This window comes from Mizuhopecten yessoensis, unplaced genomic scaffold, assembly GCF_002113885.1.
Source record: "Mizuhopecten yessoensis strain PY_sf001 unplaced genomic scaffold, ASM211388v2 scaffold4947, whole genome shotgun sequence".
Lineage (NCBI taxonomy): Eukaryota > Metazoa > Mollusca > Bivalvia > Pectinida > Pectinidae > Mizuhopecten > Mizuhopecten yessoensis.
In genome coordinates this window covers 392472-407932 of record NW_018405801.1, presented here as the reverse complement: position 1 = coordinate 407932, position 15461 = coordinate 392472, and the positions used below count along the sequence as shown (strand labels likewise).

Genomic DNA, 15461 nt, shown 5'->3' with positions numbered 1-15461 from the left:
ACATTATCATGGTCCCACCGAACCATGTATAATTATATATATATATAGGCCTTCATAATTCTCCCCCTATTCACTAATCATAAATTTAAAAGACATAAATAAGGGTTTGTCAAATAATTTGACAATGGTAACATAATGCTTATACTGGGCACATGTAGGCACATGTACATGTTCTTTCCATTGTGCTGGCCTTATCACAATACATATGGATAATAATAGCATGCTTTAATTAGTTTCTTACCAGATACACATAAAACACCCATTTAAACCTCCTATAGCCTGAGGCACTTTTAATTTAACTTTGGATCATAGGGTGACGAATAATTATGTTTCATTCTGATGCCTTTTCATTATGCTATCAGTGTAAACACCTTTAGTTATAACAATTGAGGTCTATGTCCTCAGTATTTCCCGTGTACTCCTCAAGTTTGATAAGCTTGAAATAATTGTCAGATAAATTCAAGATATTTAGCAATTTTGATAAAATGTGTCGGGTCTTTCAATGCATGTATTTCCTGTCATATTAAACTGAGCACCTAAATATCCTGACCTTTATATCTATAAACAGTAAAAATGTGCACATAACTAGTAAATGATGATGGTATATGTGAAAGTACTATAGTTCTATAAAATAATGTGAAAAGCTGACTAATCTTTATAAATATAGGGTTCAATGGCTAGTTTATTGTCACGAGAAGTAATAAAACTAAATGTCACATTTATCTCCCTTAAATATCAGGAGATAAAGGTAGGTTATACCTATAGCTATATATATATAGGGCAGGTACTATACTGTACAATATATATACTGGTAACAAGGTATATCTTGTACTGTATATGTGTTCCAATTCATATTACATAGACATACTGTATATACTAGAGATGACATGTACAGTACATCTTCTAACAATCACTCTATCAAAGTTACAAAAACAAATTAAAAAATGTTCATGGACTTGTATTTTAAAAAGTAAGAAACATTATATACTGTACTATGCTGTAGCTCAAATACTAATTTATAGCTGATCATTTCCCACTAGAGCACATGTTTTACCCGATAGAGAGGTCTACAACTGTATGTGTACCATACGTTATCGGCTGATAGTATGCAGACAGTTAGTTCATTTGCTTTCAAATGGTCAAATATACTGTATTCATTAGTAATAAAGAGAAGCGATATATGCTTTATGAAAAAAATATATTGATTAAATCTGAAATAATCTGATGATAAAACACTCATCAAACAAATATATTTATATTATATACATATTATACATATGTGTGTACAATATAATGTACTTGCAACACATACATATGTATACACATGTACAGTTATATTATATACTAAACTATGCATGCTGTATGCACATGTGCTAAAACCAAACTGCCCACAGCTAATGTATATGTGGCAAAATATAATCAATTAATATCCTTTATTTGAAATTGTAGGACACAATTGTAAATTATAACAAGCTGGCCATCTTCTGTGTATTTATTCAGATTCAGTTGTATGGTGCATTGAGATATGAAAATCAATGGAACACGTATATTGACCTGTGCATTGCAGCATCTGGAGCCATGCAGTGGTGGTGTGTCGTCAGCGGTATACCGACACAGCATCCTGTTCTGTGTGTTGTGTCTTAGCAGGTTTCAATCGGCTGTATCCTCTACCTGTTTAAATAATTAATGCTTTACAAGTTGACATGCTGCTTTGTTATACATTTTCATGTAACACATGCTTTAATTTTTTTAACCATGTTGGGTTTTCCTAAAAGAATAAATAAAAATTTGTTTCAAGATTTTATCAAAATAGTGCACTTTTTTCCTGATTAACATAATGTTTTCTAGATTGAGAGTCACATTGCAGCTCTAAGAATACACGTTTTAGACATCACCAAATTTGATCCATGATTTGATTCATGATCTATGTCGTGTATAAAACCGGTTTTTGAAATATTTTTTGTACGAAACTGGTTTTCTGATGGTTGGATTGAGTTTTTCTCAGATAACGTGTTGTTGTCATAAATAGTGGCAATGGTTCAAGGAGTTTTCATTATTTACGTTCCACATACCAGGTATGTAGGTAATCTAATACACTGTATATACCCTATAAATAATAACAAGAGGTACGTGTACCTTGACCTCAGAGAGAGATACATAATGTATACCGGATAGCTTTGGGTAATATTTCTCTCCGTCCATGTCAACAAATATCAAGAATACCCCAGAAGGTGTAAGCAGTACAAGGGAATGGGTGATCCAATGTCTTTTCAATGGCAGTTAATGACGTAACGTGAAGTTCAGCATCTCCCAGTTGATAGACTCTAGAAATGGAATCCACACACAAATCTGGCACTTATAATTAATTAAACAGAACGAAAGACAAGCACAACATGGACAATGTAAACTGCTGATTTTACCCAGTTGATGTTGTCCTGGTCCTATTTATTTGTAAACAAATGTAGGTAAATACATTCCTGCTTCACAGCTTAGTAATATGGAGGAGGGGACGTGGCATGGTGGTGGTAACTGGAATTCGTCCATGTGTCTGTCCATCTGTAGGCCAGGCTTTGTACTAGGCATTTTCAGCATCACCTATATATCTACATACATGTGGTTGAGCATGTGTTTAGCTCCGTAGGTTGATGCTCTGATGTAAGTTGAGACGTATATTACATTGTTATGCATCAATAACTTGGAAACCACTTTTAATTGCGTGTGGGAGATGGAGGAGGTATATATTTTGGTTAGAATTACCGTTACATAAATATGTAAGTATATAATGATGAAATAGATACCAATAGTTTACCATACAAACAAAGTGCTGTTTCTAGAGATAAATGTGTGTTACACATGTTACAAGCTGTACATGTGTTCCACAATAGATATTATTTACATTTACATGATTGCAGAGATGGTCTAGATTGTTTTATTGGAACCAATCATGAGTATTTCGAGGTGATACATTAATAATTTTGTATTGCGATCATTGTTAACTAGTTTCATTATTTAATTACGATGATTTTTATATGTAAATATACAATTTGTGTCGCCACCAAATCAATAATGTTGTCAGAAGAAATTTGTTCCTTATCCTTTAATTCCTGATAAGAATGAATGAATTGGGTGCATGTGGATAAATTTATATGGTATATATACAGAATATAATCAACCTAATTAAGAAACTGCATGTAGTTCCCATGTCAAGAATTCAGTAATTAGTTCACCTCTTTAAGTAACAGTTATGACTAATATGATAAGACACACGGACATCCAAACCATGAAATGCATGATATGTCGACATACACACAGTAGTTCACTTTAAAAATTTAAATGTAACGGTGACACATGTTGACAATAAAACGGTTTAATTTCTACTTCAAGGCTGGCTTGCCTAAATAAAAGATTTTTAGCCCGCAATAACAATTCCTTTACATTATATACATTATTTTGTAGTATATGATTGACATGAATCTGCACTAAATATAGTTTGAGATGACTGATCATGGTGAGCCAATCACACACCTCACCGTCCTAATGGTGAACCAATTCTCACGTAATGAGGAACACATTTACACGTCACTGTTTGTGGTACGCCTATTCTAGTACGATTATACGATGTTTATCAAACTTGTTCCATGTTGCAACAGGTGCTAATACTGGTTGTATTTGTTTAAGCTAAATGGGGTTAAGCTAGTTCCGGTCCTGGAGTGTAATTAAATAGATATGATGGTTTGGAGTTCCTCGATTCCCACTTCTCGAGAGTATCAATGTTTAGGCAAGGGTAATCAGAATTCAGGCTATCAGCTGACTGTGTAATAATATACCACGATACTGAACATTGTATACATATATATGTACTATGTGTCAATATACAGTATAGACTGGTCAGCACAGGGTTATCATGGTCTACAGGGCACTGGGGGCTTAGAACTACAACAAACGTGTACTGGTTGTCTTTGAATTAAAGATTTTAAACACCTTAAGTCTAGACTATAGCCATATGGGTGTATGAGGTTTAATTATGCCAAAGACAGAAGGAACAATTTCATTGACCAGCTGACTTTACTGAAGCTAAATAATAAAGATTTACTGGAATAAGGAATAATCTTCATAGGCAGTTCATCCTTGTTATTCATGGCCACTGCCTGTTAGCTGGTCTAGCATATACCTTGCAGTAGTTTATAAAAAAACATCCAGAAGTATGTGCAGCATCATAGGGAAAGCCAGAAGGAATCATCCAATGACCTTGATATTACAATAAGTTCTGATCATGATTGTCAGAGTGTCCTTGTCGCATAAAAAAACTGATATGTACCTGTGGCCAGTATAAGCCTGTTCATTTGACATTTGTAGATTTTCTCAACACAACAAACCAAAAAATCTCCTTTGGTATTTATGTTTTTTTTATAGAATTATCAATAATTTTCAAATTTCATTGTTTTAGTTGGAACAGAATGTTGTCGCGTGCTCATTGGCAAACAGAGTAGTACTTTGAAATTTTAACAAACACTTCAATTTTATTCCACAATTCAGTATCAATACAATTGCGTATGATATGTCTATAAGAGGATACAAGTTTATGAATAGAACCCTTAGCTGAAAATTAGATTTGAAATTGTTTCGATTTTTCCCCGGAACAAATTTCGCGCATGGATAAATACAGTGAACACTGTAAATTCGACCTTGCCCTCCACAAGGGATTTTTTTTTTCGAAGTTAAATTAGCAAAGAGAAAAGTACGAATTTGTGAAGAATCCAGACGTGAATTTATTTGTTGATGGTATGGGAAGCTGACTACAGTCAGTAGAATCTATAACAGTCTCGTTATTTGACATGTCGTCAGAAACTGAGGAAACCGTGGCTGCGCATGCACAAGAAACTGAGGAAACCGTGGCTGCACATCTTCGAGACCCAGGGGTTCCGCTCACTTTCGCTCTCTACAACCCTGGAATATGTCATTGCAAAATCGAAGGCTCAGTGTACAGCAACTTGTGGATGAGACAAGAAGATTAGTTGGTCCTTTGATGTACATCAAAAGAATCTCACAGTCACGTAACAGTAAAAAATGACTGGCTTTGAAGTCAGGCGTCTCTCCTATGTAATCTTCAAAGGACAGGTATCAGCCTAGCGATTGGTCAGTTTGTTTTACCTGAGACCAATCAAACGGCTATCTTCGTGCTGACATATTCCAGGGGTGCAGAGAGCGAAAGTGAGGATGGTGGCTGCGGGACGCGTAAAACTGATAGCGTTTGAAGTGAGTGATCTTGCTACGGAGCACAGGGGTTCGTTACAAATGTCTGAAATGTTTATGTGTGCTGTGACTCATATCAGTAGGTCTGTAATATATATGTGTCAGTAGGTCTATACAATATGTATATTTCAGACATTTGTAACGAACCCCTGTTGATCAGTGCAGTGTAACAGATGATATTTCTGATAAATTGCATGAGTGTTAAAATTCAACCGATGTGCATATTGTACGATATTGCAGACCTTGGTCTTGTTTTTGTTTTGTTTATATTTTCTTTTTTCTTTTGCACATAAATTTACAATTACATTCTCAAGTCTCACAATGCCCAGCAATATTTCAACAGCCGTCATGTTTATTTACATTGGCTATTGTAGTTCTGGTCAGTGTTGTATTAATACGCTAAGAACGGTGTCTCGTGTTGCATGGTCACAGCTTTCAAAGAGGCTATATAGTGACAATGCCATGCAAATGTTAATATACATGCATATTGCCTGTTTTTTCGATATAAATACATTTTCTTACTTAAAAAAGGAAAAAAAGGAGATTATATTTTGTGGTAAAATCCCTGAAATTAAACTTGTACCTTATGTATGACCATAAGAACAAAATTTTGATGACTACCAGCACTGGGGGAAGTTTTTCTGGAGACTGAATCCATATTTATTACATAAGTGGAAATCAATGTTCAAGATCTCAGACTGGCTTGTTGCTATTTAGAAATAATTATATGTGTACTACACCTCAGTAGATGTTCTCTGCTTCGTAAAGCTATATATGGATTGAGACACAGAATATAATCATTAAGAATTCTACAAGGTAAGGATATGAAATCTTGTAATTGACTATTTTTTTCTGAAACTTTGATTGTCAAGTTTTGAATGCTTGAATCAGTATAAATTTATCTGTAAGTATTCTTCAAAAATCGTGAATTTTTGGATATTTTGAGCAGCTTCCTGGTAGTCAAAAGGGAGGCAGTATAAACAGCTGGGGTTTAGCAGGAGGTTTTGGGAAGCTGACCTTTGGATAAAATTGAGAGAAAATCATCAATGTAAGATCCAGTTTGGAAATTGGATAAACATCATAAGAAACACATGAAATCAGACTGTTTAGATTAATCATAAACCTGGTTCTATCATCTATGACAACAGGATCATTCTGTCCTATATAAAAATGCTGGATTTTAGAACAAAGTCAATTTTGGGGATAAATAGATAATTTCTTAATTTGGGGAATTTTAAGGGAGCAAATTGAGAAGAATCGCACACTTTTTCAATACAGAAATCGTTGTTTAACAAGACCGAAAAAGTACTCTGATAAACCCTAGCTGGTATACCGTATCATGTATAGCACTGGCACTTGTGTGTAACATGCATTAGCAGGAGATGGCAGGGGTCATGCATGTATACAATGTGATCTCAATCAGCCCAACAAGGGTCAATGCTGGGGTCCGATACTCCAGGATATACCTTACAACCTTATCACTGTGGAGCATGTCCGACCATACTGTCTGCAATCAGAATCACTTTGACATTAATTAGGGGCAGATCTGGACCAGCCGACATTCCTTACTAATCTGATCATTGTCAATGCCCCAAATTCACTAATCAGGTGTTTATACTGTGTTCCCTAGAACAAGAGGGAGGAAGATAAAATCGTCTTCGCGTACTTCATCTTTTAAGGGTAGATTGATAGAGGTCTCAGCCCGCCCTAGGAAACTTCCACATTTCGTTGGCTTCTGTAACAATTGTAACTTCTGTTAAAACATTGCAATTTGGATATTGTTTTGGAGGTTTCAAAAAGTTTTGGTTCGAGAAAAGCTTGTAATATAAGTAATTGGCAGTGATGAGATTAACATAAACCAGGATAGCGTGTACATTTCACAAGTCTGATGCTCGGGGCTAGTAGATTTTAATGTTTAGGCTAGTGAACATTTCCAACATTTAATTTGAAAGTATAGGTAACCTGCTGGCTATAATTGTGTGCTAAAAATGACATTTTGGCTGCTAATCCAATCTTGATTAGCTATATCCAAGTGAAAAATTTCAAAATCATTTCTCATTTATTTAATTAATCTGAAAAATTGGTAATTCAGAAATTTCCAGATTTTATGAAAAGTTACTGCATCTGTACCATAGACATTGATTCTATACCTCTTTCACTCTATTAAATAATATGCTTCGTGATGTCATAAATACTGAAATTCAATGCTGGAGTGATAAGATAACTGTAACTATTGTAAGAAAGTGCACCACTATAAATTTCCTCCATACTCCAGGGGTTACACTTACTTCACTGTTTGCACCCCTGGAATATGTCATACCAGAATCAAAGGCTCAGTGTGCACCACCTTGTAGTTGAGCCAGAATGCCCGTTTGATCCTTTGATGTATCTCACAGTCAGGTTATGGTGAATTTGACTGGCTTTGAAGTGGGATGTTGCTCCTCTGTACTCTTCAGAGGACAGGTATCATATGTATCAGCCAAGTGATTGGCCAAGTTATTTTTAACCTGAGACCAATCAAATAGCTAGTTTCATGCCTTCAATTTTGATATGACATATCCAGGGGTGCAGAGAATGAAAGTGAGCATAACTCCTAGAGCATCAAGGATGCACTATAAATTTCTATTTGTCATAAGCATGGTATTGTTACATTTTGTATTTTATAGTTATATACCATTAAATACGTCTTTGGTAAAAAATTAAGCCACAAAGTGTTAAATTAGGTAATAAATGCAGCATTTTCATGTATCTTTAGCACATTGCACTGAAATTCACCTAAATTAGATCCTTGATCCATTAACTTTTATGCCTTTGAAGCACAATGTATGAAAGTTCAACCAAATTATCTACATATAATACACATGTATACCTAAGTTGCATTTAATGGCTGGAACATAACATCAAGTTTTATATCTATAATGTTTACAAAAATATTCGTTTGTACATCACGAATATGGAACAGAACATCAAATTTTATATCTATAAGTTGTTTACAAAAATATTGGTTCATACATCGTAAATATTTCTAGGCCATATTTGATTGGTCTAGGTACACAGTAGGCAGGGAAAGCCAAGATCCATGTGCTATATTGTGAACCTTTGCAATATACAGTGTTCCTCAGATGACCCCTTCGTAAGTTGAACATAAATTTTCTAGATGAATGAATCTTTGTGGCGGTTCCTTCTGCTGGATATAGTTACATACCGTTACTTTGAAGGCATTCTCAGGCATCGGCAGGTTTTGTGTGTTCAGTATCTAGTACATTAGCACTAGTTAACTGGCCTGTAAGATAGCGTATTATCTCCCTAGAGCCTGTTTTACAGCTTGTATGGGCAAATTAAAAACAGCTCTAGCAACAGATAGCACCAGTTTGCATTGTACCTTGTGTAAATAGTGCTGACCCCCACTCTTGATGGAATTTATAGCGTACAGCATCAAAAATGTGTCTGCATTTCTGCTTGTAGTGAGAAAAAAGCCACTTTCTGTACATGTCTGTGATTCATGAAGTCTCAGTGTTAAAATATCATTCAGGAAACTATTTTTTGCATATTCTTCTGCTGTTCATCCAAAGTAAGGTTCATACATTTTTATTCCATAGTCCATAGTCTTTAAATCCGTTTCATAAGTTAATGCATTTTCTATATCTAAAAAAGGCAGGAGTTAAGAAGACCTTCAGAAAGCTATGATATATCATGACTGTCATTTTCTCCATATATATAGATCATAAAATTTGTACTCTTGAAGGCATCGATCAGGGAGGGTCATTCAGGGAACTGTAGCCTTTGCTCTTTATATACAATTATGCATGTACATGTTATATATCACCAATGATATTTTATCTAATTCAGGGTCTGCAGCATTTGATTTATAGAGTTTTTATTCCGGATCCATGTTCAACATTTTTCAGATAAAATACTTCATGACACGTCGCACATGTGTAGGTAAAGCTAGTTTTGGGACACAGATCTTTGAGTCCTTGGCACATGCTTTTCCTGTATGACTCATCAACATTTTGGAGATGATGTTCAGGACTTGTCTGAATATATCCTGCAAAAAAATCTTTGATTAAGTTTAAAGTGTATAGTGTAAATTCTGACATTCATTTTATCAAAAAGAAAAAAAATGGTGTTATTAATATTCGCCGAGAGGGAAAAAGAACTTGAAACATTGACTTTGCTTGATACAACTAGCTATATGTAAGCTATATGTTTGTTGTGTATGGTAAGACCTATATAAAATTTGAGATATACATGCCAGGCACACACAGATAGATTTACTATTGATGGCAACGATCTAACAGTTCTAGTGTTTTCTAGTGTTACAGTTGTGTCCCTCACACATCAAAATGATGAATTTCACAGATGAATTTGATCGATAACATTTACGATAGAACACAATTTATGAAACTTGATTTACGATTGCATCAGGGTATTACATTTAACTAGGCTGTGATATTTTCACCCCTTTGATGGTGTTATCGTTACTTGGATAGTTTATATTCATTGAATTATAAACGTGTTAGAAAACATGTAGGTTTTGTAGCAAGCTCGAGATGAAAGGCTTAATATAGTTACTAGATTTGTACAACTTGGGTTAGTTTATTTTTAGAAGTTTGAGTGAGGATAAATATCAATAAACTGAATTAAAATCAAATTTGTTATGTAAACCTATATGTAGATAGGTGCCACCTGATAAGGTGGATGCTCCCAAATTACCTCCCTTTATCAACAGAATTACCTACCCTCATTAAAATTTATATTTTCTGTATTAACAATGAGATGTTTGCTATACATAAAATATTATTCAGACTGCAATTACCATTGAATTTTGAAAAAAAACCCTAATCATTCCTTTAAACCCTGAATCGTGTAACAATACATCATGTATGTGGTAAATTGATAATGAATTCATAATTATAAATCAAGTAAATCTCATCATTGGATTTCAAAATTTATAAATGATTACAATCATCGCTGTGAAGCCAAATGAAGAGGTGTTGATTTAGATACATTAGACCAGAAGTTCAGTTTCATTTGAATTTCATTCTTCACAGTACTAGTTCTCCCTTGAAACATAGACTTATCTGTAGCTGACTCTAGATCAAGAGCTAAGTAACGTTTTAATGCAACACAATACAACAGACGTGAAGTGACCCAAACGTCTGTTCTTAGATTCTATAAATACACCTGTACAGAAGTTCTATGTTGTCCAGTGTAGCTGTGAAAGGCCTGACCTGGTTTGGGCCAGCTAATTAGCAGTAATTCAAAATCCCTATATCTTCATATATATGTCATTTGTTTAAAATTATATGGTAGCCGTCAGTGTTTCTGCCTCAAATGGTTATCACTATTCATCCTGTTCTTGGTTATCATTGATTTTTATTTCAATGTCATTTCACCCATACAAAGTTTTTTTATAGTAAAAGTGTATTACCATGGAGATTTTTAAATACTATGTATATAGCTGTCACGGCATTACGAGGTGATCACTTTTAATTGATGTTTCACCAGTTGATCGTTAAATTTTAGATGTCTTTGCTATTCCGTCTTTGCCTATTGCAGAGTTATCTTCTCTTGAGAGCAGGTATTGATTGTTACGTCATTGGTTTGTGTGAGAAAATTACGTCGTTTTCTCAAAAATTGATGACGTTACTCTCACAAACAAATGACGTAACAATCAATACCTACTCAAGAGAAGATAAAACGGAATAGGGTCCAGTGTAAATTATATGCAGAAACAATCGTTGTTAATAACATAAGAAGGCATACAACGTAGGATGCAGAAGATGAAGTAATGTGTCATAAAGAGCCATTGTACAATATGTTTGTGTACTAGGTTACAAAATGAACCTACTGTCATGAACTTGCATTAGTATTTCATCAAAGTATATAATAAAGCATGGGTGTAAAGGTTTCATAATATTCTGAGATGATCTGAGATGATCGTCAAAGTTGAAAGATCTAGAGGAAACTGAGGTATTACTGCAAGGCTCATGTATATAGGTTTCAGAAGATGAAACAGCGGTAATAAATAAGTCACCATTGTATTTCACCTATATGTAAGGTATGCAGTACAAGAATAGATCATAGATGGCCTTGCTGCAAGGCCCATATATGCAATGTGGGTATCCATGGATGAAGCAATCGTTCTAAAAGTGCTCTCCCACCAATTACATTATCGCAGCTTAAGGCTTCGGGACTGTATTCTACCTTGACAGTTTGTCTGTATTGTAGCACACTATGTCAAGGCGTTTTATACCCACCTAATGTAACTAAATCATTATTCAGCAATGGGAATTGATTTTCTAGTCCACATTTGTACAGGAGATGGCAGATGGGGAAGGGAGTACAGTGTGATGTACAAACCATGTGTCTTATATAGGTACATGTGCTGTCTAGCATGGGAACCATGGGGGTAAGAGTTTTAACATAGCTATGCTGAAGTCTGGTTTATCCTGACTTTGATAATCTGGAAGATTCGCTCTCCAGATACTTTTATTCATGAGTAATCATAATAATCTGATATCATTTCGGAAACTTAACTGTCTGGACTAACCAGGTCATGTTATATATATATATATTTCTTTATAATTTCGGAACATCTGTCAAATATTCCGATATTTTGATATCATTTTGGAAACCAAAGATTATGGCCTAACCAGGTCACTGTACATATGTGTGTATAACATTCTGGAACACCTCTGACATGTTTTGTGACCTTTTTTCTCGTATTATTTAATTACTAGTATGGAATGTTGGTTATTAGCAACTGATTATCCTATTGTCTTAGTTTCTATTTGATGTAACAGGTGATCATGATCTTTAAGGTGTTCTAGTGTGTGATATTTCCTACATAGGATTAAAAGCATGTTTATTTAGTGTAGGCTCCTACACTCAATATAAGGATTATTATAAAGAACATTATCAAATAGATACATGTTGGTGAAACATTTATTACAATTTAATACAACAGATTAATGTTAGAGTACTTAGTTTAAGCCTTTTATAACAGTTGACTGACTTTTTGAGGACCATTTGTAGATGAGTTCAAAGGGAAGACACGAAGTGACCTATACGTGGCCCCAGTAATGTGTTTACCTTTTATGAATGGAAATGAGGCTACATGATGACCTGTCGACTGTCATGTCCAATCATGGCTGTGGTCGACTTATGATACATATTACTTGTCGTTATGATGTTGTAGGTGTATTTTGCCCCAAAGGATTTTTTTGTCATCATTGCGTATGTGTCCAGCTTGTTAATAGGATCTGACAAGTTGTCCTTACAAAGAGTGACAAAGGCCGGCTGGACATGATGTTTTCGAGCGTGTTTTTAGTTTTAACTTTGTCGTATGACTTTTGAGTGCTATGGTTTATATGTAATGCTCAGCCATCTGTTGCATCGCTACCTTTTGAAATACATGGTTTCTATACCTCTACAGCTGTCGTATAAACTTGAACATACAATGATATAGTGTACATCAATTACATGTATATGCGTCGATTTGATCGGCGAAGGATATTTAATCTGATCATCCCTTGCTGTTATATTCTGTCATACAGAATTTCAAAGTATCTATTACAATTGTGTTGCATAGTGTTTGAGGAGACTTTTGGTATTAATTATTGATCATCTGTGATGATGAAATGTCCCAGTAATTAACTCACAGGGGTCGTTACTGTGTCTGTGAAAACTTAATGTACCAGGAGATCTTTTGTACACTTGTAATTATCAGTGACACATACAAATATCTTAGTAGTCACTGTACATGTGTACGCGCAATTTAAATGTAACAGTGCAGGAGATCTAGAGGAAAGTGTCCATGTGTTTCTAGCCAAACCAGCTGGGATCAAACCTGCGACCCCATCATCTTCTCATACATTTACATACAATTGGAGTTGTGTTTAGGAGAGAACCTCTCACTTTAGAAGGTGAGATTGTGGGTCCTGTTCGTGACTGGACACCTTGAGCACAAAGGGCTGATGTTGTAATCTCTGTTTACAGCTAGCATTGTGGTTGTACATTATTACTAGGCTCTTATGTTGTACACTGTAACTTCTGTGTTTGTCTTTAACCTACTAAAGTATTGTAGCAGTTCACTTACAATTTACCTGGCTTTGGGAGTCAATGGATTAATGTCTTCAGGTGATTATCTTATAAAATCCTGCTGGATGTAGACTCTCACGTAGATTCTACAATAGAACTCTTCACACTGTTCCCTTCTACTGGATGCCAATATATACAGAAATGTCATAATTCCCTGGACGATATGCTGAAAAAGCACATGTGATTGGGAACTATTGTGGACAGGGTCAGTGTGTATAGCTTTATATACCTGTATGTTGGATGTTACCTCACTTGCAAGGTATATATATATATATACTCATGGATAGACCAGCGATTCTCACAGCCTTGTTTAGGATTTTTGTGGCAGATCCGGACCGATTCTTCAGGGTATGTGTAATTATAATTATGACAAAACGAGAATTGTAATCATTTCATGGCCGGCGTATATATAAATTGTCTGAAGTGAAAACATTTCTGGTAGGTGGTAAATGTAATGATATGAAAAAAACCCTCATTTCAGGACAGGTGTAAACTGAAAACCTATTACATAATGAGTAGTGTCACGGATGTGATTTGCAACACTGCTTTTAACTTACTACATACATAGGCTTTCTGCTAGCTGCCATCCATGTTAGATCTTGTAATAAACCTAACGAAGGCGACTGGGTGGCAATATAAGGGGGGGGGGGGGGGATACTCTTTAGTTTCAAGCTGACTGGATTCGGGTATCAATTCTGAATGATCTGATTGAAGAAGTGCAAATAGTTAAAAAAAAATCATAAATGTTTTTGATAATGTTGAAGGGTTTTGGACTTGTACAATCTTGACAGACATACGCGTGTGTGCAAGGTTGTTTAATCGTCGCATAATGGGTAATCCCATTTTCAGTGAGCACACTTGTCGTGCGAGATTTTTATCAAGATTTGGACCTATATGATTGGTTGCTATACTCTGGGATCATATAAAGAGACTAGATTCTAACACCAGGATGTGTGTTTAACAGGATGACATGATCTGATGTCATCATCGACTACTAACTGTGTCTGCACAACACAAGGTTATTGATGCATCCATAGGGTTATAATTTGTGTATGTGTGTGTGTGTGTATAAATATAGGGTGAACGTTCTTAATATTTGTTTGCCCTGTTTGTGGATATAAACAGTGTAAGCTTGACTACTTGTAAAAGAAGGGAAAGGGATTACTGTATATGTTTAGTATGTAGAACCTTTTTCTATGTTGATTACATATATATGTAAGTATCTTTGTTATTGTCTAACTAAAATGTGTACTTATTAATCTCTTAACTCTGAATTCAGAATGTTTTGTTTCTACTGTTAAAGCTTTTGAAGTTATGTTTTGTTGTTTTCCATCAAATACTAATTAAGGTACATTTCATATTCATATGAAGTAAACTACTTGTTGCATGTCCAGTCTCCTCAGGTCTATTAATTCATTCACCCCTGATATTGCATGATGAACTATTCCAACCTTTGAATTGGAAGAGTTCAAATGTGTTCAGGGGTGAATGACTAAATTATGTCATAAATGGCATTAAACATTCATTGGAACATTTATGCAACTCATTCCCTGAACCAAATTATTTGTTTGAGTTCGAGAAAGATTTTTGCTTCTCAAGAGTGAAGGGGACTTGGCTCTATTGTATGTGCCCTATAAATGGGGTGTGTCTTCATTCTTGATAGTTTTTGCTGTTATTGGCCATTAGCTACCTGCTTAGCACATTATGGTTTAAAAAAGCTGAATAATTCCAATTTATCGTTGAAGAGAACATACCATGCATGCAGTATTTGAGTAATCCTGTTTTAGATTGAGTAATGCAAGTAACAAATATGTCATTAGGTATTATTTCATCATGAAATTGGACTGTTGCAAAGCAGGAAAGAACAATTTTGTAATTGATATAGGGTATTGTATTGAAATTATGAACGAGCTTCCATGATGATGACACTTAGAGGCACAATTTTGCAAGGGAAGCGCAATGAGGACACACATCTGGCTGATATGATGAAGGGGCGCAGTTTCTCATCATTTCAGTATTTACATGTTCCATTGAGTAAATATTAGGCTCAAGGGGTGCCAAATGTAGCACAATTCGTTTAACAAATTACTGAGCTCCTAGAT

The 15461-nt window shown here is 35.0% G+C and overlaps 1 protein-coding gene across 6 annotated transcripts in view; it reads left to right on the top strand.

Annotated features, from left to right (window-relative positions):
• LOC110450036 (serine/threonine-protein kinase tricorner-like) overlaps positions 1–15461 on the top strand; it is an 87893-nt gene that overhangs the window by 6730 nt on the left and 65702 nt on the right. Inside the window, exon 1 of one of the 6 annotated variants that reach the window (XM_021497252.1) lies at positions 11648–11668. The exons of 1 other annotated variant lie outside the window; for it this stretch is intronic. In XM_021497252.1, the coding sequence (XP_021352927.1) occupies positions 11654–11668 (15 nt within the window). In that variant the 5' untranslated portion in view covers positions 11648–11653. Of the gene's footprint in view, positions 1–11647; positions 11669–12987; positions 13185–13214; positions 13708–14213; positions 14378–14398; positions 14575–15461 lie in introns of those variants that run through there. 4 more of the 6 variants (XM_021497256.1, XM_021497251.1, XM_021497254.1 and 1 more) reach the window with 4 other exon arrangements.